Genomic DNA, 27,981 nt, shown 5'->3' with positions numbered 1-27,981 from the left:
AACCTGAGTGTAACTGGGAGAGGCCCCTCTGCCTGTGAACTTTAAAGAGCAGCTCCTCAGGGCAGTGCCGGCTCCAGCTGATCCTCCCTTTGAAAGCAAACTGCAGCTGTTTCTCTCCTGAATTTAATAGAGCATGCCAAAAAATGACAGCATGTGCCTTCAGTCTGTGCTTCTCATGCCTTTTACCTTGTAATTCTGGTGATCTTACATCCATAACCTCTGGGATTGCTACAGAAGGGCAACTGTTAGTAGCTTCCACCAGCTGTCGGGGCAGAGCAACTCCATGAAGGTGCAGTTTACTGAGACCCTTCCCCTCTGGGGCCAGCAGGGCATGGTGCTGTGGTATTTTGTTAACTTATTTTTATTCTACCTCTCTTAAATTTTAAGGTTTTCAGATGTTATTCTGGCAACAATTTTGGCAACCAAGTCTGAAATGTGTGGCCAAAAATTTGAACTGAAGATTGATAATGTGCGATTTGTTGGGCACCCAACACTGCTACAGCATGCTCTGGGGCAGGTATGGCTCTCCCTGGGCAGGTGGGGCTCTCCCTGGGCAGGTGTGGCTCTCCTTGGGCAGGTGTGGCTTCCCCTGGGCAGGTATGGCTCTCCTTGGGCAGGTGGGGCTCCCCCTGGGTAGATTTGGCTTCCCCTGGGCAGATGTGGCTTCCCCTGGGCAGGTACAGACCCTCTGGGCAGGTGTGGCTCCCCCTGGGCAGGTGTGGCTTCCCCTGGGCAGATGCGTCTGTCCTTGGGCAGGTGGGGTTCTCCCTGGGCACGCGCAGACCCTCTGGGCAGATGTGGCTCTCCCTGGGCCGGCAGGCCTGGTCCATTCTGGCTCTGGGGGGCTCATAACTGAAGCTGACACCAGCTCTGGTGAAGGTACTGGGCAGGAGACCTGATTAGACACTTGCTATGAACTGTGCATCTTCATAAACCCAGAGAGTCCAGTGGAAAAAGAGACAGGTGTTCTTGCCCCTGAAGACAGGTGCTTCAGTCCCTGTCCCTAGCTTTTACAGTCTCCATTCTAGGTCTCTACTGACTGTGGCCCTCCCCTTCATATATAGCATGTCTGTTTCCAGGGGAGGCCAAGATAGTGAGTTAACTAGCATCTGTCAAACCCTTGAATTTTCTACAATGTGGTGCAAGCATTTCCTCTTATTTATTACAAGACACTCTAGTAGCTAATATTAGTGTTATTTAGCACTTATTTTTCTGCTAAACCCTCTCTGTATGTTCTCTTGATGAATAGGTGTCATAGCACTGAGGAATTCATCTTGTTAGCAGGATGAAGGGAACTTGTACACCAGAGCCTGCCAGTCAGCTGTCTGCATACAGGCAGGATCAGTGATGGCATTACTCAGATTCTAAAGGGTCGAACACAGTAACGTAGGATTTAGCTACATTTATACAGATCCAGCAATTCTGGCAGGTTCTGTGGTGTTATTCGTGAACCTCCATGGAAGGAGTTTCTGAGGCGGTTGATGAGCCTGGCCCCCTGTACCGCACCCTCCCTTCTCATCACAGCCTCCACAGCTGGGGCACAGTCCCCTACCTGTAGGCAATGAAGGGGAGAGTTGGCAGCCTGCCCGCGGTCACACCCTGTAGACAGGAGTGGCAGTCGGGGGTAGGGGATGGGTGCCAGGGCAGCCTGGGGCCCCAACTCCCCCTGGTGGCCGTACTTGTAGTTGGCTTTGAAGAGTTCCCCCGTGCCCCTTGGAATGCTTCCCTTGAGTGCCCTGGTCCTTGTGAAGCTGGCTGGATGCCAGAACCGGGAGCACAGAAATTAGGACTTGCTGGCCTGCCTCACCTGGGCCCTGCTCAGGGCTTGGCTGTCCCTGAACATCGTCCTGTCCCTCAATTGTTCTGAGTATGCGTCATACTTAGCAGATACAGCCTGGGTGGATGCAGGCGGGCACGGGAAGGCAGTGGGGGTGTGGGTCTGTGTCCTCCACCCATTTATGCCCCTCTCCATCTCGTCCCCTGTGGGCGTTGTCAGCTCACTTCTGTTAGCGGGGGGGTGGGGAGGTCAGGGCACTGACCTTCCCACTCTTGTCATAGTTGTGACTGTGTCCATGCAGTAGGCACGCCTCCAGAGCAAAGGCATTCATTGCTTTTCCAAGACCTTGGTGCTGTATTCTGGGGACTTTTGCCATGCCTGAAGTAGAATAGCTCTAAACAGCTTTCCTTAGAAAGTCGTCTCAATTAATTAGAATTATGCATCTTTTACAGGTCTCCAAAACAGATCCTTCCCCGAAGAGGGAAGCACCTACTATGATTCTTTTTAATGTGGTGTTTGCACTGAGGGTGAGTGTTTATATAAATGGTTAAGATCAGGGAGTGGGGCCAGTGGAGAAGCAGCTCTTTTTTTCCAACAAGCGTGTCATTGACTCGGAGCTTGGACTGCAGTGGGCTGGCCCCTCCTGGGGTGCAGGCAGACTGCACTTCATTGTTTACCTCTTTTTGTTTTGGTAAAATACACATAACACTATTTGTCATTTTGAAGTCTATGCTTCAGTGGCATCTGGTACATTCATGTTGTATAACCATCACCACTATCTAGATCCAGAACACTTTCACCACCCCAGAAGGAAACCCCAAACCCATGAGCAGTTATTCTCTTTTTTTTTTTTCTGAGACAGAATCTCGCTGTGTCACCCAGGCTGGAGTGCAGTAGCGCAATCTTGGCTCAATGCAACCCCTGCCTCTCAAGCTCAAGTGAGTCTCCTGCCTCAGCCTCCCGAGTAGCTGGGATTACAGGCGTGGCCACCACGCTCAGCTAATTTTTATATTTTTAGTAGAGATGGGGGGCTTGCCATGTTGGCCAGGCTGGTCTTGAACTCGTGACCTTAGGTGATCCACCCACCTTGGCCTCCCAGACTGCTGGGATTACAGGTGTAAGCCACTGTGCCCCGCCCCTGCTAATTTTTGTATTTTTTGTAGAGATGAGTTTTCACCTTATTGCCCCGGCTGATCTTGAACTCCTGGTCTCAAATGGTCTTCCCTCCTTGGCCACCCAAAGTGCTGGGATTCCAGGTGTGAGCCACTATGCCCAGCTGGAGCTTAATTTTTAAGACAACAGGCCTGCCTTGTTGATAAATAAGGAACTATGAATTAAAACAAAATGATTTGTTAATGGCTCCTGGGGTATAGGGTTCTGGGAGAAGTTCTTCACTTTCTGCTTGATACACTTTTGTAGTATTTGCATTTTCATAGCATCTTTGTATTTCTTACATAATTACATAATATAAAGAGCCACAAAGAAAAATGAATGAAGTAAAAAAACAAGCAAAGGAATAAACAAAATCCATGACGAATGTTGTCCACCTGTCATCACCGATAACCCCTGTGGGACAGTTGATGAAACGCAGCCACAGCCCCACCCAGGATGCTGTAGGCAGGCCCTCACCTCGGGGAACAGTGTTTCCAGGATGCTGTAGGCAGGCCCTCACCTCGGGGAACAGTGTTTCCAGGATGCTGTAGGCAGGCCCTCACCTCGGGGAATAGTGTTTGACAGCATAGCATATGATGCCCTTAGATCTAGCAGTCCCACTGTTAGGAGTATTATCAAGAAAAACAAGCAACTTTTACAACTGCGTAAAGATTTCCCCCAGGCTTGTTCTCAGCAAGAATAAAGATTTTTATAACAATAATTAAACTGGAGATAATCATAGTGTGTAGTAGTTGGGGAGTGATTAAACAATGTGGTGATTATTATACACTGGCCCATCCTCTTGCCATTGAGGGTGAGAAATGGAGATCAGACTAGAACCTGGAGAAGTATGGATTGATTACGGACAAGTAAAAGCAACTGGAGCTGAGCACAATGGCTCACGCCTGTAATCCCAGCACTTTGGGAGGCCGAAGCGGGTGGATCACCTGAGATCAGGAGTTTGAGACCAGCCTGACCAGCATGGAGATACCCCGTCTCTACTAAAAAATACAAAATTAGCCAGGTGTGGTGGTGGACACCTGTAATTCCAGCTACTCAGGAGGCTGAGGCAGTAGAATCGCTTGAATCCGGGAGGCAGAGGTTGCAGTGAGCCGAGATCGCACCATTGCACTCCAGTCTGGGCAACAAGAGCGAAACTCCATCTCAAAAAAAAAAAGCAACAGGAAACAAGATAGTCTAGGACTTCAGCTGGCCGTGATATTGACGAGTAGGAGAAATTTTGATAATGTAAAGAGTTTGTATTTTTTGGGTGGACAAGTCTTTCTTTTTAAAATATATACTTTTGTCATTTTAAATATACTTTCTTTTTAAAATATACACTTTTGTCATTTTAAATATATATTCTTTCTTTTTAAAATATACACTTTTGTCGAGGCACAGTGGCTCACTCCTGTATTCCTAGCACTTTGGGAGGCCAAGGTGGGTGGATCACTTGAGCCCAGGAGTTTGACACCAGCCTGGGCAACATAGCGAAACCCCATCTCTACAAAAAATACAAAAATTAGCCAGGCATGATGATGTGCGTCTGTAGTCCCAGCTACCGGGGAGGCTGAGGTGGGAGGATCACCTGAGCCTGGAAGGTCAAGGTGGCAGTGAGCAGTGATCATGCTGCTGCACTCCAGCTTGGGCAACAGAGTGAGACCCTATCTTAAAAAAAAAAGAAATACACTTTTTTTTTTTTTTTTTACTTTGAAAAATTTTAAACCCTGAACTAGAGAGAGCAGACTGACAAACCTTATATGCCTGTCTCAGGTGCCTTTAAACCCCGGCTCCATATATTTCCTTCCCTCTCTCTATTTCAAGGCAAGTCCCAAACCTTATGTCTGTTCATCCCTACATACTTCAGAAGATATCTGTATAAAATATGGGCACTTAATTTTCGGCCATGATACCCTTTGTACATCTGAAAAAATTTACTGTAATAAGTTGGCATCACCTAGTACCTGGTCCATTGAAGCTTCTCCTGATTGCTGAAGCCTTTTCACAGCTGGACTGTCTGAACCAGGATGCAAACCCAGCCCAGCTAGTGCATGTGGTGTCTTTATGTCTCTGCCAATCCAGAGGTCTCCCCTCCCTTTCTTCCATCAAATGTTCCACATTTGGATTAATCTCACTGTGCAGTCAGACTTGCTCTCTGTCCCTGTGTTTCCTTCAAACTACAAGTTAACTCTGAAGGCTTGGTTCTATTTGGGTACAAGTTTTGGGGATGAGAAAGTCTCATGGGTGATGCCTTAAACTTCCTGCCACTTTATGTCGTGTATGGTGAAAATATGGTGTGTCTAAAAGTTCCCATTAGTGCTGGCACACCCTAGGTGTTAGCTTTCTCAGCATGTCCCTCACTCCATGTCAGGCCTTTGCAAACCGGACATGCTGGGACACCCCATGAGTGCAGGTCACTGAGCGTCACTGGGGACTGCACCACTTTGTATGTCTGGAAAGGTCAAGCATATGGGCCCTGGACATCCAACTCATGGACACTGTTGTGCCTCAGCTGAATAATCACATATCCAGGATCATTCTCCTCCTCCTTGCTTTGCTCGTGGAAGTATTTGTACACAGATTTTTCTTGTAGGTGGGTATTTTGTTTTGAGGCAATTGTATACACCCCATATGTCAGCCCTCTGGTCCTAAGGACACTGTTGAGGCAATGCCCTTGACATGGAGGAGCAGGTCTGCTGCCCAGTGGTGGGCACGGCATGGGAGCAACAGTCAGTCCTTTCTCTGGCAAGGGATGCTGCCTTGTTGTAAGTCCATCCAGGTGTGAGTTCTGTTTGTGAACATGGGATCTGATGAGAGTATAGAGAATTTCTTCAGCTCCAGATGAAGAATGTATTTACTGTCTGGGTCAGGCTTTGCCCCTGAAGCCTGGCTGTGAACACTTTGGGCATGGCCTTCCCTCTCAGATAAACAGGAGGGGGAGGCAGCACCAGAGGTTGTAATCAGCAGTACCATTCACCCCTTTCCCTTGTCCCACCCCCACCCCCACAGGATGACTCAGCAGTCCTGTTGGCCTCCAGAAGCACTGAGTCATGGTTGGCCCAGTTATCTGCTCCCTCAGGTGTTTTCACAGACCCCCACAGCTGCATGCCTCCGCCCTTGGCTTGGGCAGATGTGCTTGCCTGGCTGACTGTGCTCCCTGATAGGTTCCAGAGGGCCGAGGGCCCCTCTTGTTCCTGAGAGCCTCCTGCACTGTCCTTTGACCCAGTCATCATGGTTGCAGAAGGAGCGCTTGGGCAGAGATATGGGCCTGGAGCCTGCTGGTCTTCTTGTTGACCAGTGTGACTTCTGCTGGGAAGAGCTTCTCATCCTTCAGGACCAAGAGTATTCAGTGAACAATTGGCCTGGTGCCTCTCTTTTTGTACCGTGCATCCCTGTAGTAACGTGGCCTGTCGTGATGAATTCTTACAACTTGTAGACTGGTTCTGCCCACCAGTAGTCAGCAGTGCAGTGGTTACCACAGGCACTACCAGGGCCTTTGCTCAGGGCAGGTTCTGTTCTTAGTTTGTTACATGGCTCGCTAATTTCTTCCATTCAGTCCTTGCTGAGGGAGGCACCATTGCTGTTCTTCCTTAAGAACAACAGTGCCCCCTTAGGGCACCCAGGCATTTCCAGAGCCATCTCTGTTACTATTCAGGCAGCCACTCCCAAGAATGGAGCATGGGGGCTGACAGCCCACCTGTCTATGGATGGGCCCTGGAGGGGACTCAGGAAATGAGCAGCAGTGGCCTCTGCAAAGGAGCCTGGGGGAAAGCAGTAGAGACGCTTTCTTTCATGGTTTGAGTTTTTGCTGTGTACCTGTGTTAGCTCCATTTAAACTGTGTCCAGCCGTGTCCCTGTGCACACGTTTGAGTCTGTGTATGGTCTGTCTCCTGCAGGCCAACGCAGACCCGTCAGTGATAAACTGTCTGCATAACCTGTCCCGTCGTATCGCTACCGTGCTGCAGCACGAGGAGCGCCGCTGCCAGTACCTCACCCGGGAGGCCAAGCTGATCCTGGCGCTCCAGGATGAGGTGTCCGCCATGGCTGATGGTGAGTGCAGCAGGGCGTGATGGGCATGGGTCTGGGCTGGCTGGTGGCCTCTCTGCAGCGCAGACCTCTGTGGAGGGGCTGTCATTCAGTGTTAATGGTACAGATGTTGGCGGGGCCTCACCCACCCCAACACCAGCAGAGCAGTCAGGAGCTTGCAAGCATCGGCTTTTGGTGAGCTGGGCATTGAAAATGAAGTCCTCACAACAGCTTCGCTAGGCAGTGTCCATGATCATCCCCATTTTGCAGATGTGGAAACTAAGGCTCAGAGAACTTACATGATCTTCACACTGGGCTGATTGTGCCTGGGGGGCACAGGAAGACTCCCAAGGGGCACATTTTTAGATGAATTTTCCTGGATGGATGTGTTGAAATAGATTTCCCGACCGGAATTGTTCTTTCTTCCTACACACTGCTGCATGATCACCGTTCACATAGGTGAGGCAGCTCTGCCTAGCCCTGGTCCTGCTGGAGATGTTGAAGAAACTATTACTCCCTGGGGCAGGAGAGGGCGTTGGAAATATCCAGCTGGTGAGGTGGACAGTTTCCAGTTCTTTGCTTTCAGCCAGATTGAAGGAGGACCTAATTGGGTTATCAACTAACCAATTATTAAAAATAATTTTTGCAGACAGAACATTGAGTGTGTTTTGGCCTACTGTAAAGATTTCAAAACATAAAGAGACACCTGTAACAAACTGTCCATCTCCATTTTCTTTGGCCAGCACCTCTATAACAAAAAAGAGAATTAGGCACAAAATTAAAGTCAGACCTAGTTGTTGTAGCAGTAAGTAAAATTAGTTATTGACATGAATGAACAATAATAAAGAACAGCCTCTCTGACTCAGGTGCATTTTCAGTACAAATTTACCTGTGGCTGGCTGCGGTGGCTCATGCCTGTAATCCCAGCACTTAGGGAGGCCGAGGCGGGTAGATTGCTTGAGCTCAGGAATTCAGGATCAGTGTGGGCAACATGGTGAAATCCTGCCTCTACCGAAAAAACCCAAAAATTAGCCGGGCATGGTCATATATGCCTGTAGTTCCAGCTACTCGGGATGCTGAGGTGGGAGAATCACCTGAGCCTTGGGAGGTGGAGGTTGCAGTGAGCTGAGATTGCACCACTGCACCCCAGCAAGGGTGACAGAGTGAGACCCTGTCTCAAAAAATAAATAAATAAATAAATAAAAATAAAATAAATTTTGACAGGTAATTGTCAAATATATAAAGTTTTTCTTTTGTTTTTTCCTCTGTCACCCAGGCTGGAGTGCAGTGGTGTGATCTCTGCTCACTGCAAGCTCCATCTCCTGGGTTCACGCCATTCTCTTGCCTCAGCCTCCCAAGTAGCTGGGATTACAGGCGCCCGCCACCACGCCCGGCTAATTTTTTGTATTTTTAGTAGGGACGGGGTTTTCACTGTGTTAGCCAGGATGGTCTTGATCTCCTGACCTTGTGATCTGCCTGCCTCAGCCTCCCAAAGTGCCGGGATTACAGGCGTGAGCCACCGCGCCCGGCTACCTGTCAAAATTTATAATATGTTTCTGCTTTGGCCAATTATATACTAATTATAATTGTGATAATAACAATCCAAAAGTTTTGTTTTTTTAAACATTATCTTTTTAGAGTCTGTGACTTTATCACAGGAAGTAAAAATAAATTTTATTTTAAGTCTATGTATATATTTTTAGAAATTTATGAAAAAGGATGAATAAAAGACTTTTTGGCTGGACGTGGTAGCTCACACCTGTAATCCCAGACAAAAAAATTTAAAATTAGTAGGTCTAGGCCAGGCGTGGTGGCTCATGCTTATAATCCCAGCAGTCTGGGAGGCCAAGGTGGATGGATCACTTGAGGACAGGAGTTTGAGACCAGCCTAGCCAACATGGTGAATACCTGTCTCTACTAAAAATACAAAAAAATTAGCCACACATGGTGGCGGGCGCCTGTAATCCCAGCTACTTGGGAGGCTGAGGCAGGAGAATCGCTTGAACCCAGGAGCTGTAAATCTTGTGTTGTGATTCTTGTAGGAAACGAAGGTCCTCAGTCCCCATTCCATCACATCCTGCCCAAGTGCAAGCTGGCCAGGGACCTCAAGGAAGCTTACGACAGGTAAGACAGGTGGGTGTGCTTATTAACCTCCTTCTTATGGGCCAGCCTGCCTGGGCCTGAGGAGCAGCATCAACAGGTAGGGCTCCCCGGTACTGACCACTGTTCTCCTGGGGTGTGAGCATCAGGGTTCCCTGAGGTTAGGGCCGGAGAGGACTGGGAAGGGATGGTCATGTGGCTGCTCTTGAAAGAAGTGACCTTGGTGGCCATTTTTTTTTGTTTATTTTTTATTTCTATTTCTATTTATTTCTTTTTTTTGAGATGGAGTTTTGCTTTTGTTGCCCAGGCTAGAGTGCAATGGCATGATCTCGGCTCACAGCAACCTCTGCCTCCTGGGTTCAAGAGATTCTCCTGCCTCAGCCTCCCGAGTAGCTGGGATTACAGGCATGCGCCACCACACCCGGCTAGTTTTGTATTTCTAGTAGAGACAGGGTTTCTGCATGTTGGTCAGGCTGGTCTCAAACTCCCGACTTCAGGTGATCCACCCGCCTCGGCCTCCCAAAGTGTTGGGATTACTGGCGTGAGCCACCGTGCCTGGCCGGTGGCTGTTTTTTAAATGGTTTGCTGAGTAGCGTGCACTCTGCTGGAACTTATATCACAAAAGACAAATCACTGTCCTATGTTTAAGGACTTATATCTCCCGATAGAAGAATGAACAAGGGATCTGAGCAGCGAGCTCACAGAAAAGACAGGTGGTTCAAACATGTGAAGAGATGCATCAATGCATCACAATAAAGCTACACAGAGATCCCATTCCCCACCTGTTATACTGGTTAAGATCCACAATTTCACGAGACTCGATGTTGGCAAAGCTCGGGGGAAGAGGCATCTCGTGTGTTGCTGGTGGGACAGAGGTACAAACCCCTGAGTACCTTTGCTTTTTTAAACCCCTTTGCTGAGTAGCATGCACTCTGCTGGAACCACCACCTCCAGACTCCTCTTAAAACAGAAAACGAGCCCGAAGTTATACATGAGAGTCCGAAAGTGTTTTTAAATCAAACAGATGCAAAATGCCATTTTACTGAGCATGACGCAACACCAAGTTCTGGGCCCACCTTCACGAGGTGGGTGTCACTGACTCCAGTCACTTAAGAGGAAATTGAGGCTCAGTGGGTGAGACTGGGGCCAGCTGTCTCCTCTCACTCTGAGAGAGTTGGGGTTTGCGACACTGACTGTGTGAGGGCAGCAAGCCTTGAGGATACCATGAAAACCTCACAGTTGTTCTGATTATATTGGCTGAGCATCACCTTTATTAAATGTGGACAAGCAGGCCGGGCGTGGTGACTCACGCCTGTAATCCCAGCACTTTGGGAGGCTGAGGGGCGGATTTCTTGAGGTCAGAAGTGCAAGATCAGCCTGAACAACAATGTGAGATCGCATTTCTACAAAAAATTTTTAAAAAATATCTGAGTGTGGTGGCACAAGCGTAGTCTCAGCTACTCAGGAGGCTGAGGTGGGAGGGTCACTTAAGCCTAGGAAATCAAGATTATGGTGAGCCATGGTTGTACCATTGTACTCTGGCCCCAGCAACAGAGCCAGACCGCATATCAAAAATAAAAAAAAAAAAGGCCGGGTGCGGTGGCTCACACCTGTGATCCCAACACTTTGCCAGGCTGAGGCGGGTGGATCACGAGGTCAGGAGTTCGAGACCAGCCTGGCTAACATGGTGAAACCCCCTCTCTACTAAAAATACAAAAAATTAGCCGGGCGTGGTGGTGCATGCCTGTAGTCCCAGCTACTCAGGAGGTTGAGGCAGAAGAATCACTTAAATCTGGGAGGCAGAGGTTGCAGTGAGCTGAGATGGCGCCACTGCACTCCAGCCTGGGTGACAGAGCTAGATTTCATCTCAAAAATAATAATAATAATAATAATAAAAAAATAAAGTAAAATAAAAAATAAAATTTAAAAAATACTTTTTAATTCTTTTTTTGGCTGCCTAGTGAGCCGCAACTGCCCCCACCATTGAGTTTGTTCCAGCCTTCCGGTGCTAACCACTTACCTGTGTTATTTTGTATGTGCGCCTCTGTATCTATAAGATAAATTCCTAAAGGCATTACTAATAGGGAAAATGGCATTTGTAATGTTGTGTTTCCTTCTCAGGGGTTTGTACCTCTGTCCCACCAGCAACACACGAGATGCCTCTTCCCCCGAGCTTTGCCAACATCGAGTCTCGTGAAATTGTGGATCTTAACCAGTATAACAGGTGGGGAATGGGATCTCTGTATAGCTTTATTGTGATGCATTGATGCATCTCTTCACATGTTTGAACCACCTGTCTTTTCTGTGAGCTCGCTGCTCAGATCCCTTGTTCATTCTTCTATCGGGAGATATAAGTCCTTAAACATGGGAGAGTGATTTGTCTTTTGTGATATAAGTTGCAACTAGCATTTGTTTGTCTCTTGGTGACCCTGGGGACTGAGCCTCCCCAGGTGTGAGAGACCATCAGCCCTTGCCAGGTGATTGCTTTGTTTTCTGGCCCCTTCTGTGTTGCAGAATGGGACCTTTGTGGTCATGTAGTCTGACCCTGTCTTTGATTCATTGTTATCACACTAATGTTTTCTCTTTGTTGAGAGAATTACTACCCTCTGGCTTTGAATTGCCTGGTATCCAGTCTCTTCCTTGGAAATTGTTCCCTTATTCTGAGTGTATGCCTCAACTCGGATTAGATTACAAGCAAAAATCAGGCTAACTTGGAATTAAAATAAAAACCAAGCTGGTGCGGTGGTGTGCTCCTGTAGTCCCATCTCACAGGCGAGGCCAAGGTTGGGGGATCACTTGAGCCCAGGAGTTCGAACTTGTAGTGCTCTATGCTGGTGTCTGAATAGCCACTGTACTCCAGCCCCAGCAACATGGTGAGACCCTGTCTCTTAAAAATTTGTTTAAATAAAAACCAAACCATTGACTTTATATTTCTTTTTCTTCTTTTTTTTTTTTTTGTTTGAGACGGAATATCCTTCTGTCGCCTAGGCTGGAGTGCATTCTTCTGCCTCAGCCTCCCAAGTAGCTGGGACTACAGGTGCACACCACCACGCCCGGCTAATTTTTGTATTTTTAGTAGAGATGGGGTTTCACCATATTGGCCAGGCTGGTCTCGAACTCCTGACCTTGTAGATCCGCCCGGCTCGGCCTCCCAGAATGCTGGGATGACAGGCGTGAGCCACCGTGCCCGGCCCGTTGACTTTATATTTCTAAAGGAAGAATGGACTATGATTTCTTAGGTTTGAATCGTGCTGGAAAGTTGAAAGGAGACAAAACCTTGGACTGCCTGTTGTGTGATCTACAGGCTGCGGAGGAGCTCAGAACTTGAGGCAACCCAGCGCCACCTAGTGGATATTAAAGGAGGACAGGAATCTGAGTTTTGGTGAAAAAGGCTCCTAAGCTGTTGTTCAGCACGTAGCATTCTTTCCTGACCTACGCATTCTGTTTGTTAGTGCCCAGGATCACATTTCCTCCATCCAAACTCCCACCCTAACAGTCTTGGGTCCTGGAGCTTGCCCCAGGGATGCTGGCAGCTATGTTTCTCTGGCAGGAGTCCAGGCAGTAGTACCCTCCCTGTACCCATCCTTGTCTGGCACTGGCATGGCTCTGCAGCCACCCAGGAGCCCCTCTGGGCTGTGGCCTCTCCTCTGTCCTCATCCCATCAGGTCCATGGTTGGCCTTGACGGTCTGGTCTGCTGCTGCTCACTCTTCTGCACTGAGAAGAGGAGACTGAGTTTCCATTACTGATCAGGTGACCTAGGACACAGAGCGCCTTTCTCCTGATGGTGACTTACTGCCAGATCTGGGGGAATCTCAGAACAGAACTGAAAGACCAGAAGCTGTGAGATTAATGAGGTTGGAGATTGGGGTGGGATTTTTCAAAGGAATTGTTCCTGGTTCTTTTTTTTTTTTTTTTTTTTTTAATTTAAGGCAGGGTCTCACTCTTTTGCCAGGCTGGAGCGCAATCTTGGCTCACTGCAACATCTGTCTCCCAGGCTCAGGTGATCCTTCCATCTCGGCCTCCCGAGTAGCTGGGACTATAGGCACACGCCACCACGCCTGAATAGTTTTTGTATTTTTGTGGAAATGGGATTTTGCCATGTTGCCCTGGCTGATCTTGAATTCCTGGACTCAAGCAATCTACCCACCTTAGCCTCCCAAAGTGCTGGGATTATAGGTGTGAGCCACCATGCCCTGCCTCCAGTTGCTATTTTATTTATTTATTTATTTATTTGTTTGTTTGTTTGTTTGAGACGGAGTCTTGCTTTGTCACCCAGGCTGGAGTGCAATGGCACAATCTCAGTTCACTGCAACCTCCGTCTCCCGGGCTTAAGTGATTCTCCTGCCTCAGCCTCCTGAGCAGCTGGGATTACGGCGCCTGCCACCAGGCCTGGCTAATTTTTGTATTTTTAGTAGAGATGGAGTTTCACCATGTTGGCCAGCCTGGTCTTGAACTCCTGACCTCGTGATCTGCCAACCTCGACCTCCCAAAGTGCTAGGACTACAGGCGTGAGCCACCACGTCCGGTCCCCAGTTGCTATTTTAATTAAAGCTAGGGTTATGGTGTGGCTGAATAGCCTGGTGGCCCTGTCCTGCAGGACCTAACATCTGTGAATATAGGCTGGGAATGTGAATCGCTCAGGAGGCCACCCCAACACTTGTGCCAGACCTAGCACTTGTGTCTCCCTGTGGATCCCAGTGGCCCTCAGTGACAGCTTGTCACTCATTCATATGACCATTGAATTGTGTCTCCCAGGAGGGCGGGGATGTCTCTTCACTTTCTGCAACACAGCCCCTGCACTCAGCCTGTGGAGGAGCACAGCTCATCCGCTAGGGGTCGACAGAATGTGTGGGTGGGAATAGCAGCAGTGCAGATTCCATGGAGTGTGAAGAAGTGATTTGCTGAATGGTTCTCCGAGTTAACAGGACCTGTGGTGGGGAGTGATGTCCAGGGTCTGGCTGGGTAGGTGGTACTTGGTGCGGAGCCTTGCACTGCAAACTGTTGAGAGCAGGGTTGGTCCCATGGACCCTCTGTGAATATCCTGAGAGTTGTAGTACCCATTTCCATAAAAACGCACCTATATATAAACTTTCGTTTGAAATTTCAAGGTAGGCTGTTTGGAACCCACATAGATATTTTGGGTTATGCAGCATCCCACTACTTATGGTAGGAAGCCAGGCCCATCCGTAGGACCAGAGGATGCAGAGGTTTGCGGGATAGCTTCACAGGTCCTGTCCAGTTCTAAGGTTAGGAATGGATGCTTTCTCAGATGCTAAAAGCTGAGGGGACTAGACTAAGCTTGTGCACATTTCTGTCTTGGAGATGAACGGCGAGAGTGTGTTTGAAGCCAGCCATTCCCTTTTGCATAGTCATTGCCAGGATGCAGGGCTTTGGCTGGGGCACCTATCTCCTGTCACAGACTGGGCTGGGCCCTCTTGGCTGGCCCAGAGCTGTGTGAGGGGCTGGATAAGTCTTGAGGAGGACAGTGTTTTCCTCCAGAGTGTTTTCAGACCAAACCATCAAACACCTTGCAAATAGAAGTGCAAGCTCGGCAGGAGACCTTTTAGGGCCCAAACCCTGCTTGTGCTAAGGGCTCTTGTCTTTAAGCTGTAGACTTAAAAACAGGGACAAACCTTTCTCTTTCCCCTTCTTAACAGACCTCAGTGCAGCTCCTGGCTTACCCTCTTACTGTGGGGGATTTACAGGCTGGAGGTTGGGCCGGCACCTTTCCAGAGCAGTCATCCCTCTGACATGTTCAGGGAATTTGCCCAGGTCTGCCATGGCCTTTGGGGCACTCCTGGTGGCAGCACTTGTCACCGCTCTAGGGAGCTGGGTTAGTTCATAAAGAAGCGCCAGCCTCAGTGCAGAGTGCTCTGAGGGAGAAAGCAGCAGGTGGGTGAGCTGATGCTTGGGAAAATGGAGTAAAGTCCACGTGGAAGTTAGAGGAACCAACATGGCGTGTCTCTGCCAGAGGAGAGGGCCCCATGCCAGTGTACAAACCAGACCACATGAGTGCGGCTCCAAGGACAGCTGACACGGTGAGGGCAGCAGAGATGACCAAGCTGGGAAGTCACTAGAAGAACCTTCATGTGTTCTCCCTCCTGCCCTCATTTCTCCATACCCATAGCTGGAACTTGTTCCCGGCTTTCCATGAGGTGTGTTCCAAGCCCCTGTTCCTTTCCCTGTAACTCTCTCCAGTTTCTAATGCTCCATACAATTTGATTACAATTATGTGTCTTTTTTTTTAAACGTTAATTTCAATTTTTTTTGAGACAGGGTCTCGCTCTGTCACCCAGGCTGGAGTGCAATGGTGCGATCTCGGCTCACTGCAACCTCCGCCTCCTGGGTTCAAGTGATTCTTCTGCCTCAGCCTCCCAAGTAGCTGGGATTACAGGCACCTGCCACCACACCTGGCTAATTTTTTTTTTTTTTTTTTTTGAGATGGAGTTTCACTTTTGTTGCCCAGGCTGGAGTGCAATGGTACGATCTCAGCTCAGTGCAACCTCCGCCTCCGCCTCCACCTCCCGGGTTCAAGTGATTTTCCTGCCTCAGCCTTCCAAGTAGCTGGGATTACAGGCATGCACCACCACGCCCAGCTAATTTTGTACTTTTAATAGAGACGGGGTTTCTCCCTGTTGGTCAGTCTGGTCTCAAACTTCTGACCTCAGGTGATCTGCCCACCTCAGCCTCCCAAAGTGCTGGGATTACAGGTGTGAGCCACGGCACCCAGCCTAATTTTTGTATTTTTAGTAGAGACAGGGTTTCACCATGTTGGCCAGGCTGGTCTCGAACTCCTGACCTCAAGTGATCGGCCTGCCTCGGCCTCCCAGGTTTTGGGATTACAGGCGTGAGCCGCCACGCCCGGCTAATTATGTGTCTGTCTAGATGCCGCTGAGTGAAGCCCCCAGCGTGCAGAGCAGCCAAGTTGTTTTCTTCCCTGCTGCACTCCAAGTACCTAAACTGGTGCTGGGAGCCACAGCACATGTCATAAGGCCTCACTGTGCTCCTAGGTGGAGCAAAGACAGCTACGTTGGAAACAATAGGAGCCTCCGTATTCTGATTCTGTGGTGTCCCAACAGCCACTGTGAGCTGCATCCTAAATAGCACAGAAACAGAAAGGCCTTGGGTGGGTGCGGTGGCTCACGCCTGTAATCCTAGCACTTTGAAAAGCCAAGGTAGGAGGATCGCTTGAGCCCAGGAGTTTGAGACCAGCCTGGGCAACATAGACCCCGTCTCTACAAAAAAAAAAAAAATCACCCAGGCGTGATGTTGCACGTCTGTAGTCCCAGTTACTTGGGAGGTTGTCTTGAGCCCGGGAGATCAAGGCTGCAGTGAGCGGAGATGGCGCCACTGCACTCCAGCCTGAGCAACAGTGAGACCTTGTCTCAGAAAAAAGAAAAAAAAAATAGACCTTTTATTTCCAGTGGCCCTCCTTTCTGACCCAGATGGTGACAGCACAGTGCATGGGGCCACCTCTCGCTTGCCCTTTCTTCCCTGTCACATATGGATGCCAAGATCCTAACTATTGCTTACTCAAGTTGAGTAACCTGGATCCCCTGGACAAATCTCTCCTGGTGTGATCTTTAATTCCTTAGCGGCTGGGACATTTCTCAGGGTTTGATACGAGTTTTTCACCCTGCAAAGACCCTGACCAAAGAGAGGTAAGGTTCTGGGAGCCTCTGTCTGCCCCGACATACTTGGTTAGCATGCAGTTCTGGAAGAAGCTGAGACTGCTGCCCTCCTCTGGGACCTTGGGGCCATGGTGTTCTCTGAGCACCCCATATTGACGTGTCCTAAGAGACGTCTGAGGGGCCGTTTGTACCTTCTGGCCTGGGGCAGCCAGAAGTCTGGCCAAGCCTCCCGGACTTAGCCGGATGTGGGTGTGTTGGCCTGTCCTGCCAACTGGGAGCTGAGAATAGCAGAATAGGGTCAGGGGGTGATGGGAAAAGCACTAGTTGGCTGCTCTCCTGGGCAGTGGGGCAGTGAACAGAGGAAACATGATGCGGGGAGGTGCTGTAGAAATGGGCAGTTTGGAGAAGAACTTGTGTGTGTTTTGCTCCTATTTTAGAACTGGTGTCATTGTGAGGCTTCACAGGCTGCGTTCCCTGTGCAGGACACAAGGAAGGTGCCGGCCACTTTGAGTGGCCAGGCCTTGACAAGAGTAGGTGGAGATACCCCCTGTTGCCTGGAGCCCCCAGGGATGCGGTGAAGGCCAGCTGCAGACAGCTTTGCTTGAGCAGTTGCATCTCCTCTGTGTCATAGAACAAGTGCTGTTGGCTCTTACTTAAGGCAAGGGTGCTTTGTGGTGAGCGGTGGAGTTGGGTGGGGCCCTGGCTTCTCCATCAGGGAGTTTTAGAAGCTCCTGGTGAAAACAACTCCTTCCTTGTTTTGTGTGGTTCCCCGAGGGGATGACGTGGGCTGCATCCCCACTGTGGAGCCTGTTCTTGGGGCAGGGCTTCCTAGGAAAGACAGTGCACGCAGGGAGGGCGGTGTGTTCCTTGGCTTCATTCAGGAAATGCAGCTCCGTGCCTATGTGCCTGACACGTTTTACAATGTATAGAGAGCAGAGAATGAAACCCACAAGCCCCCTCCTCAGGAGTGAGTTCTGGTTGGGGAGACAGCATTAGGCAGCGGGTCAGGGGTTGGAGTGTCAATGGGGCTGGGGTCAGGGGTGCTTCACTGAGAATGTGACACTTGAGTGGAGACCGATGGAGTAAAGGAGCCTTGGGGCGTCTGCAGAGAGTTTGTGGGCAAGGGCAAATGCCAGGGCCCTGAGCACAGCGGGACCTGAGTGACTGGGCACAGGGAGTGAGGCCACAGGAACGTGGGTGTTGCAGGCCCATGGCTGGGACTGCCCAGGTGGGAGTGTGGGGAGCGGTAGGCAGAGGGGCCAGTGCTCTGGGTGGCTTGGGCCTGGTGATGCTGAAAAGGCCTGGATTTTGGACATCCCTGCAGGTGGAGCAGATGGGATTTGCTGATGGTTTAAAGTGGACTGTGAAAGAAATAAGGAAACTGGGATGGTGTTGCTATGTTTGGCCTGAGCAAGCTTTGGGACCCAAAAGAACCAAGTTACCCTTACTGATAGAATGTGGAGTGAAAGGTTTTCTGTCGTAGTGAAGTGTTGGGGCTGGCTAGCACGGCTGGCTTGTGGTGACCACTTGGTATCCACATGCACTGCAACTGGGGTGCTGTGGGCATCTGCAGAGTGCAGGGAGGTGGGCACTGTGTGCTTCTCACCACTGGAACACTCTGGGGGACTTGGCATTCCTTCCCTGCCCTCCTCGCCCTCTGAGACAGCCACTGTTCTGCCTGGACGTGCACCTGTGACTGGGTCTTCATGAGGTGTGCAGGGCAGGCCCATTCACAGGGAGGATGTACTCTGGTGTTGGGTGTCTGCCAGGGGTCTGGACGGGCAGGGGCCTGAGTCAGAGTGCCTCTAGTGCACCGAGTCTCCAGGACAGGGTACGGCTTCTCTCAAGCCCTGGCAGTCTGGTTGGACTAGATTCCAGGGCTAGCCAGAAATATGTTTCTTTTTTTCTTTCTTTCTTCTTCTTCTTCTTCTTTTTTTTTTTTTTTTGAGACAGAGTCTTGCCTTGTTGCCCAGGCTAGAATGCAGTGGCGTGCAGTGGAGTGCAGTGCAGTGGAGTGCAGTGGCGTGATGTCAGCTCACTGCAACCTCCACCTCCTGGGTTCAAGTGATTCTCCTGCCTCAGCCTCCCGAGTAGCTGGGATTACAGGCGCATGTCACCACGCCTGGCTAATTTTTGTATTTTTAGTAGAGATGGGGTTTCACCATGTTGGCCAGGCTGGTCTCAAACTCCTGACCTCGTGATCCGCCCACCTTGGCCTCCCAAAGTGCTGGGATTACAGGCATGAGCCACCATGCCCGGCCCCCATATTTTCTTTTCTTAAACATAATGTGATCTTAAGAGATGCTCTCCTGCCCGGGTCTCCACCTGCAGTTTCCCCTAAGCAGCAGGGGAATCAGCACCATTGAGCAGGGTGTTTTCTGATCTGTGTGCATGGTTAGAAAGTTTATGTGAACGGGTAACAGCGCCCACTCTCTGCAGCCTGTGCACGTCGGGCGTAGTTCGGCTTCACATCAACAGCTGGCTGGAGGTGAGCTTCTGCCTGCCCCACAAGATCCACTATGCGGCCTCCAGTCTGATCCCCCCAGAGGCCATCGAACGGAGCCTGAAAGCCATCCGGTAAGTGCCCAGCCCCACGTGCTCACTCCCTGCCAGGGCCCTTCCCTTTAGCTTCTGCCTGAGATTTTACCACTTAACTTTGTTCCAAAATTTCTCTTTTCTTCTTCCCACTGCGGAAGCTTGCAGGTGGGGCTCTGCTGTTTATAGAAGTTAAAACACATAATTTTGTATCCAGTTGTGTCCAGAAATGACCAATCCCAGGTTTCTCCTGGGCCCTTCTGGCACCACCTTAGGCCTGGGCAGGGCAGCCTGGATGTGGGGCTGAGTGTCCTTGGGGAGGCCGGAGGGCTGGAGGGACTTCATCTTAATGGTGTTGCCCTACCCCAGTCTTTTGCATTTCAGTCAGCACTCATGGGATCTCAGTTATTTTCTCTTTTTTTTTTTTTTTGCGGGGGTGTGTGTGTGTGTGAGAGAGACAGAGTTTTGATCTTATCGCCCAGGCTGGAGTTCAGTGGTGCGATCCCGGCTCACCGCTACGTCCACCTCCCAGGTTCAAGTGATTCTCCTGCCTCAGGCTCCCGAGTAGTTGGGATTACAGGCGCCCACTGCCATGCCTGGCTAATTTTTTTGGTACTTTCAGTAGAGACAGGGTTTCACCATGTTGGCCAGACTGGTCTCGAACTCCTGACCTCAGGTGATCCACTCATCGCTCATCTCAGCCTCCCAAAATATACTTTCTTAATTTAATTGACTTTTTTTTTTTTTTTTTTGAGATGTAGTCTTGCTCAGGGCTCAAGTGCAGTGGCACAGTCTCCACTCACTGAAGCCTCTGTCTCCCGGGTTCAAGCGATTCTCCTGCCTCAGCCCCCTGAGTAGCTGGGATTATGGGTGCACACCACTACACCTGGCTAATTTTTGTATTTTTAGTAGAGATGGGGTTTCACCATGTTGGCCAGGCTCGTCTTGAACTCCTGACCTCGTGATCCACCCGCCTCGGCCTGCCAAAGTGCTGGGTTACAGGTGTTAGCCACCATGCCCTGGCAATTTAATTGATTTTCTGCAAGGAAAGAACTGAGCCCAGTCTTCTGGCACCACCTGTTCCCAAGTCCCCCAATACCTTGAACATTTTTTAATTATAAAAATATATCTGGGCACATTGCTGAAAATTTGGAAATGACAGAAAGCAAAGCGCTGCCTAGTTCCACCCTCCCCAGTCCGTGCTCTTTGCTTTCAATCCTAGCTAAGCATATTTTAATGTACTTCGGTCCCTAGTCTGTGAGGAGGATTTTGCTTTTCCCATATTTGGGACAATTTCCTTAGGAAAGATTCATTCATGTCTTCAATCAACAGATGTTTGCTGGGCGTCTCTGAGGTGGGATACGGAGTCCAGTCTTCGAGCCTTCCCCACTTTTGTCGTGTTTTTTTCTGAGGGTGACATAATCCTTGCAGGTTTTATTTTTGTTGTTTTTGAGACAGAGTCTCGCTCTGTCGCCAGGCTGGAGTGCAATGGCGCAATCTCGGCTCACTGCAAGCTCCGCCTCCCAGGCTCAAGTGATTCTCCTGCCTCAGCCTCCCGAGTAGCTGGGACCCCAGGTGGGTGCAACCACACCTGGATAATTTTTTTATTTTTAGTAGAGATGGGGTTTCACCATGTTGGCCAGGCTGGCCTCGAACTCCTGACCTCACGTGACCTGCCTGCCTTGGCCTCCCAAAGTGCCGGGATTATAGGCATGAGCCAGTCCTTGGCAGATTTTGTGAAGGCCTCCAAACAGACCACTGCCCTTTTCTCAAATCCTGCTCTTGGCCCTTCTCTCCGCAGTTAAGGGCCAGGAGGCTCCAGCTGCCTGTTTGTGTCCCAGGTGCATACCTGATGCATACCCGGTGCAGGACCTCGTGCAGGATCTGGTGCATACCTGGTGCAGGGTTCCCTGCACTTCGTATGTTCCGTGTGTTTGTGTCCCAGGTGCATACCTGGTGCATACCCGGTGCATACCTGGTGCAGGACCTGATGCATACCTGGTGCATACCTGGTGCAGGGTTCCTGCACTTCGTGTGTTCCGTGACAGATGATTGTTTTGCAGCCCCTACCATGCCCTGCTGCTGCTCAGTGATGAGAAGTCCTTGCTGGGTGAGCTTCCTATTGACTGCTCCCCTGCCCTAGTGCGGGTGATCAAGACCACATCTGCTGTGAAGAACCTGCAGCAGCTAGCCCAGGATGCGGACCTGGCCTTGCTGCAGGTATAGCTCTGGAGGCCCGGATGGGTGGCATGTGGTGGTGCTGGGGCATCAGGAAAGGCAGGCCGCCGGCCACAGTACATCCACAGGGGCTGTGTCCAGCTGAGAGCCGCGGCACAGCCCACCATGGGGTGGGGCCAGTCCCTGGGATGGCTGGAGGTTTTGGCATCTGAGTCAGACCTGGGTTCAGGGCTGGCTTTGTGAGTGAGCCATGGGACTGACTTGTTCTTCTGTCTCAGAGAGGTAAGGCGAGTCTGTGAGAGAAAGGACTGGGGTGCTTCCAGTCCTGGAGGTTGAGACACCAGAGCTAGGGGGTGGGCAGAGCAGCAGCGGGCAGGGTCATGGGGGTCTCACAGTGGTGCATGAACAAACATACGGGAACTAAGGGCAGGAAGCTTGGATGCAGGGCCCTCCCATGTGCAGAACAAAGACCTAACCTGGTGGCCTTACGCCCCTGTGTGTGCACATGTGTTGGCCTGTGCACTCTGTACAAGATGCCACGTCCTTGCTGAGCCACATGCTTATGGGCCTGTCCATGCAGAGGGCTGCCCTTTCTGATTAGATGGAGGGCCCCTCAGCCTCGTCTGCGGATCTGGTTGGAGTGTGGGAGGAAAAGCGCAGGCAAGGCTGGGCACGGTGGCTCATGCCTGTCATCCTAGCCCAGGACTTTGAGACCAGCCTGAGCAACATGGCAAAACCCCGTCTCTACAAAAAATACAAAAAAAAAAAAAAAAAAAAAAAAAAATAGCTGGGTGTGGTGGCGCGCACCTGTAGTCCCAGCTACTTGGGGGTATGAGGTGTGAGGATCACTTGAGCCTGGGAGGCAGAGGTTGCAGTGAGCTGAGATTGCGCCACTGTACTCCAGCCTGGGCGACTCTGTTTCCAAAAACAAAAAAGCACGGGGAGAAATCAGAAGCAGGGGCTGCTGATGGGGTGGCCAACAGGCCATGGGGTCAGCTGTGGCTGCTAGTCATGTGGGAGTGGCCCAGAGCCACGGGACCATTGAAATACTGCCTGAGGGTGGGAGCAGGTGGTGCCTGTGGGTGGCGCCCTCGTCTGGTGGCGGTGTGCACAGCATGGCCACCAGGGGGCAGCAGAGGCTGCCGAGGAACACAGGCGTGAGGTGGGCCCGCCTGAGTCCCTCTGGCTGAGCTTCCATGCTCTTTTGGCCTGTGAAACAGGTCTCTGCTTCTTAGCACGTTAGGGGAACTTGTCCAACAAGGCCTGACTCTCAGGCCACTTTTCCCCGAAAGCAGCCTTTTTGGATTCTGTCTTTGAGAGTAAGTCTCCCGCCTCTGTATCTCAGGACCCTTTATCTATCCTCTGTGAGAGCACTTACCAAATTGTGCCCTTGTATTTCTTTTTTCTTTTCTGAGACAGGTTCTTGCTCTGTCTCCCAGGCTGGCATGTGGTGGTGCCATCATGATTCACCCAGGCTCAAGCATCCTCCCAAGTAGCTGGGACTACAGGTGTGCGCCTGGCTAATTTTTTTTTTTTTTTTTTTTTGGTAGAGACGGGGTTTCCCTATGTTGCCCTGGCTGGCCTCATACTCCTGGGCTCAAGTGATCATCGCACCTTGGCCTCCTAAAGGGCTGGTATTACAGGCATGAGCCACCATGCCCAGCTGTGCCTTTGGACTTCATGGGCTGGACAGGACTCAGTAAAGACCATGTCCTGCCCACCTTCATAGCATTCAGGAGACAGAGAATTTTAAAAGAACTCACCACTCCATACAACCCTGCAGAGTGAGGGAGGCAGTGACCCTCCGTGTCCTGATGAGCACCGGCCACATGGTAAATGCCTGTGGCTGTTCACTGGTCCTGTGTTGAGCTTTTGAAAGGAGCTGGGCCTGGCTTTCCTGAGGCTGTCTGGCAGGAGTTTGTGCTGGACACTGTGCCTCTCATCCTTGCTGTCAGAGTCTTCTTGGACGAAGCTTTGATGTCCTCTTCTGAGGTTGTCTGGCAGGAGTTTGTGTGGACACTGTGCCTCTCACCCTTGCTCTCAGAGTCTCCTTGGACAAAGCTTTGGTCTCCCTTTGATGTCCCCTTCACTTCCCTCCGTGGCCTTGACTGGGGAGAGGGAAGACTGTTTGTCATTGTTTTCTTCTGTCTGTACCCCTTCCCTGCTGTCCCTGCTGCAGGTCAGCAGGGCGTTGCTGCTGGTGTGGCGGTGCCGAAGCCCCTGGGGCCCAGCCCTGGTGGGTCACTCTGTTTCCGGAGATAGCCCCCTGGGGAGCATCTGCCTCAGGTGTGAATGTCACCAGATAGTTTAAAGTCCCTCATGTGGCTGGGTGCAGTGGCTCATGCCTGTAATCCCAGCACTTTGGGAGGATGAGGCAGGAGGACTGCCTAAGCCCAGGAGGTCACGACCAGCCTAGGCAACATAGGAAGACCCTGTCTTTACAGAAAATTAAATAATTAGCTGGGCATGGTGGTGTGTGCCCGTGGTCCCAGCTACTCAGGAGGCTGAGGTGGGAGGATCACTTGAGCCCTGGTGTTCGAGGCTGCAGTGAATTGTGATTTTACACACTGCAGTCTGGGCAACAGAGCAAGACCCAGTCTCAAAATAAAATAAAATAAAATTCTTCATGTTTATATCAATCTAGAGAGAATCTACAAGTAAATTTTGGGTGTGTCATGATAAAATTAGTATGTTACAAGACTTCAAACACTACACAAATTATAGACACAGAAAGTTCCCACAGTCCCATATCCCACAGGTAACCTAGATCCCTCCAGGTTTTTTATCTGTATATATACATTTTATTATGTGTATATAACAAACATTTTATTTTGTATTATGAAAATTAGGATCGTGCTGTATATTCGTTGTGATTGGCTGAATAATGGCCCCCACAGATATACACATCCTAATCCCCAAAATCTATGAATGTGAACTCATGTGGGACTTTGGAGATGTTACTCAAGATGTAAAAGATCTTGAGATGGGAAGATCATCCTGTTGAGCTCTAAATGTAATCACTAAGGCCCTTATCAGAGGGAGGCAGAGGAAGATCTGATAAAAAGAGGCAGCGATGTGGCCACAGAGACAGAGTGGAGTGACGTGGCCGCAAGCCAAGAGACACTGGCCGTTGAAGAGGCAGGACGAATTCTCTTCTGGAGCTTCCAGAGGGAGCCTGGTCCTGCTGGCACCTTATGCTTGCCCTGAAGTACTGATTTTGGATTTTCAATTTCCAGAATCGACAGCATCTTGGAGAGGCTGCTGCAGGGAGAGGCAGGAGGTGGAGACCACTATGCTGAGCAGAGCTGGGGGAAAGTGGGTGTGTCTTTTTGAGAGAGACATGCGAGTGGCACGTGGGGTGAGGGAACAGGGCGGTGATGGAGCTGAAACCTGCCATGTCGGGGTTGGCGGAGCCATTGGGGGCACTACTCGCACAATCTTGGCTCACTGCAACCCCCATCTCCCAGGTGCAAGCAATCCTCCTGTCTCAGCCTCCAAGTAGCTGGGACTACAGGCATGTGCCGCAGTGCCCGGCTAATTAAATAAAAATTTTTGGTAGAGATGAGGGTCTCACTATATTGCCCAGGCTGGTCTCGAACTCCGAGGTTCAGGCGATCCTCCTGCCTTGCCCTCCCAAAATGCTGGGACTACAGGCATGAGCCACTGCACTGAGTCTGGAGGCCCTGTTTTCTGAGCTGAGGTATAAGTGTCCTCAGCAGCAGGGCAGCACGGTGTCCAGGCAGGGGTGACTCACCTCCACAGAGGCCTACCCGCCAAGAGGGTAGAGTGGTGTCCTGGGCTGATGCAGAGGCAGAAGTGCGAGAGCTTAGGATTTCACACACCTTTTCGTGAAGTGCTGGGGTGCTGTGCTCTCAGACTTCAGGCCTGAACTTTCCTCTGGAAGGGGTTTTGGGTGTGTTTGTGTTTCCTGATGTTCAAGGGTCCACAAGAGCAAAGCTGGGAGGGGGGTCTCTGTGGGAGTCGGGGCACATGGGGCAGACCTGGGGCCTTTGGGTATGTAGGGGTGGCATGCTGAGTGACTCCACACCCATCATTGGGGCAAGGCCATGCTGGAGTTTTAGGGGGTATAAGAGGGCTGTGCCCCTGCCAGGACATCCAGCTAAGCCCCCTGCCCAGCTGGGCCAGCGCTGTGTTCCCAGCACCCCAGACATTCCCATGCTTGTGGCCTGAGACCACCATTCTTCAGTGGGAGTCAAGACAGCATAGGATGGGAAAACAGTGCCACCAAACAGCACAGGGAGCAGTGACAAAAAGGCCATTGTGGCCGGGCGCGGTGGCTCACGCCTGTAATCCCAGCACTTTGGAAGGCCAAGGTGGGCGGATCACGAGGTCAGATCGAGACCATCCTGGCCAACATGGTGAAACCCTGTCTCTACTAAAAATACAAAAATTAGCTGGGCGTGGTGGCATGTGCCTGTAATCCCAGCTACTCAGGAGGCTGAGGCAGGAGAATCGCTTGAACCTGGGAGGCAAGAGGTTGCAGTGAGCTGAGATTGTGCCACTGCACTCCAGCCTGGGCGACAGAGCAAGACTGTCTCCAAAAAAAAAAAAAAAAACAAAAAACCATTGCTCACAGAAAGTGCTGTGTGCTGGCTGTGCCCCACATCCTAGTGAGAGGTTGCGAAGGTGCTATTCCACATTAGGGAGGAAGTCTCGGGCCATAGCCACCAGATGTGTTCTGCATGAGGCTGGGGCCAGCTTCTCCAGGCTGGTAGGTCATGGCCACCCAGGCTGAGAGCTGCTGACAGCTCCCGGTGGGCCAGCCTCAGGCATGGTCCTTGCAGCTTCCCTTTTGCCTGCAGGTTTTCCAGCTTGCAGCTCATCTGGTGTACTGGGGCAAGGCCATCATCATCTACCCGCTGTGTGAGAACAACGTCTACATGCTGTCTCCCAATGCCAGCGTATGTCTGTGAGTGCTGCTGGCTGCCAGAGCCTGGAGCCCCGAGTGGGAAGGGGTGAGGCTGGCAGGGCCCTCCAGATGCTGTTCTCTGTGTTGGCCAGGCACCAAAGGCTGTGGAAGCCCCAAGGCCAGGCTCTCACTTCAGCCTAACTCCTGGCCACTAGCATACCCAGGTCCCAATTCTGGTCTGGCTCTGTGCTCTGTGGCTCTCCTGTGTCCCCCATATGCCTAGCCCCCTCCTCCAGGCTGGCTCTCCTAATCCACCTTGAGGGATCAGAGGTGAGATGCAGGATGAACTATGTCCATGGCTCCTGCTGCTGCTCAAGGGGAAGTGCCCAGGCTCTGTCCACCTGGAGGCCTGCCTGGCCTCATACCGTTCTGCCCTCATCGCACTGTCCTGGCCCACCTGCCACACTTTGCTTCTCTGCTGCCCACTGAGGCCAGTGTTGAGAACACGGTGGGGGTGTCTGCTGCACTCACTGGCATGCTCACCTGCCTGCAGGTACTCCCCGCTGGCTGAGCAGTTCTCCCACCAGTTCCCATCTCATGACCTGCCGTCCGTTCTTGCCAAGTTCTCCTTGCCGGTCTCCTTGTCAGAATTTAGGAATCCCCTGGCCCCCGCTGTGCAGGAGGTGAGTCACAGAAGCTCAAGGAGCCCAGAGTGGCAGGTGTGTAGTGGATAGGCACTACCTGCCTGGCTGTTGGTTCTGATCTGAGAGCCCTCAGCACTGCCACCTGCTTCTCCTTGGTTTTGGGGGCTTGCTGTGCAAGTGCTACGTGCCCAGCAGGACCCAAAAGTCAGCTGCCGGGCCACCTGCAGATGCTTGGCCAGTGACCCAACACTTGGGCAGTTGTTCGCTCCCCACAGAGCCCACCCTGGCTATGGCAGGCAGTTTTTAGTGTTAGAACCGAGTTAAGCAGGAGAGTGCTTACTTTTTCTGGGCCTACAGACCTGCCTTGTACCCCTTTGGGACTGGGGACTGCCTACAGATGAGGGTGCAAAGGCAGTTTTGTTCTCACTGGGCCAAGCCTGGCCCTCTGAGAGTTCTGCTTCTGTCTTCACTCCCTGCCATGGTTCAGGTGGCCACAGGGTCTGTGGGTATGAGTTCTGGGGTCACTGGTCCCCAGAATCTCCTCATTCAAGAGAGCCTAGAGAGGACCCTAGTGGGCCTGGGTCAGGGCAACGGGCAGGCAGGTTGGGAGCCAGGAGTGGCTGGGGGATAGGAGGCCTCCTGCAGGTCTGTGGGATGAACTGGTGCACCTGCATCTGTGGCAGGGCCAGTGGCTTCCCCTGTGGGCTGCAGGTGTCATAGCCTTGTGCTGAGGTGGCTTTGCCATCCTCCCCTCCACTGAGTTCTGGGCAGAGACTCAGAGCAGGGCCAGATAGGACACAGTGTTGGAGACAGACGAGCTGGGTGTTCTCAAGTCTTTGTCTCCAAAAGTATTTGAGTAAGTGCCAGATCTATTAGGCAAAACCAGTCCTTAAAGTCAAACCCTTTCCGTTCTCAAATTATGAATGAGAATGATTCTGGTTTTTCAGCTCCTTTAGACGCTAAACCTGACAGAGCTCTCAGTGCGGTCTTTCATAGAGCCCTTGGTTTCTGGGAGCTGAGCCAGGTTGTACCAGCTGAATAAAAGGCACTCTCTGCACCCCTCCTCT

General features: G+C 51.0%; 1 protein-coding gene across 9 annotated transcripts in view; it reads left to right on the top strand.

Annotated features, from left to right (window-relative positions):
* NPRL3 (NPR3 like, GATOR1 complex subunit) overlaps window positions 1–27,981 on the top strand; it is a 54,942-nt gene that overhangs the window by 19,814 nt on the left and 7,147 nt on the right. For 4 of the 9 annotated variants that reach the window (XM_024349588.3, XM_016928957.4, XM_054668086.2 and 1 more), the window contains 8 exons: window positions 388–517; window positions 2,230–2,304; window positions 6,826–6,979; window positions 8,998–9,079; window positions 19,127–19,264; window positions 21,286–21,442; window positions 26,224–26,330; window positions 26,824–26,953. In XM_024349588.3, coding sequence (XP_024205356.1) covers window positions 434–517; window positions 2,230–2,304; window positions 6,826–6,979; window positions 8,998–9,079; window positions 19,127–19,264; window positions 21,286–21,442; window positions 26,224–26,330; window positions 26,824–26,953 — 927 coding nt within the window. In that variant the 5' untranslated portion in view covers window positions 388–433. The remainder of the gene's footprint in view (window positions 1–387; window positions 518–2,229; window positions 2,305–6,825; window positions 6,980–8,997; window positions 9,080–19,126; window positions 19,265–21,285; window positions 21,443–26,223; window positions 26,331–26,823; window positions 26,954–27,981) is intronic. The other 5 variants (XM_016928960.4, XM_024349586.3, XM_063796342.1 and 2 more) reach the window with 3 other exon arrangements.

This window comes from Pan troglodytes, chromosome 18, assembly GCF_028858775.2.
Source record: "Pan troglodytes isolate AG18354 chromosome 18, NHGRI_mPanTro3-v2.0_pri, whole genome shotgun sequence".
Lineage (NCBI taxonomy): Eukaryota > Metazoa > Chordata > Mammalia > Primates > Hominidae > Pan > Pan troglodytes.
This window is presented reverse-complemented; position numbering and strand designations above follow the sequence as displayed.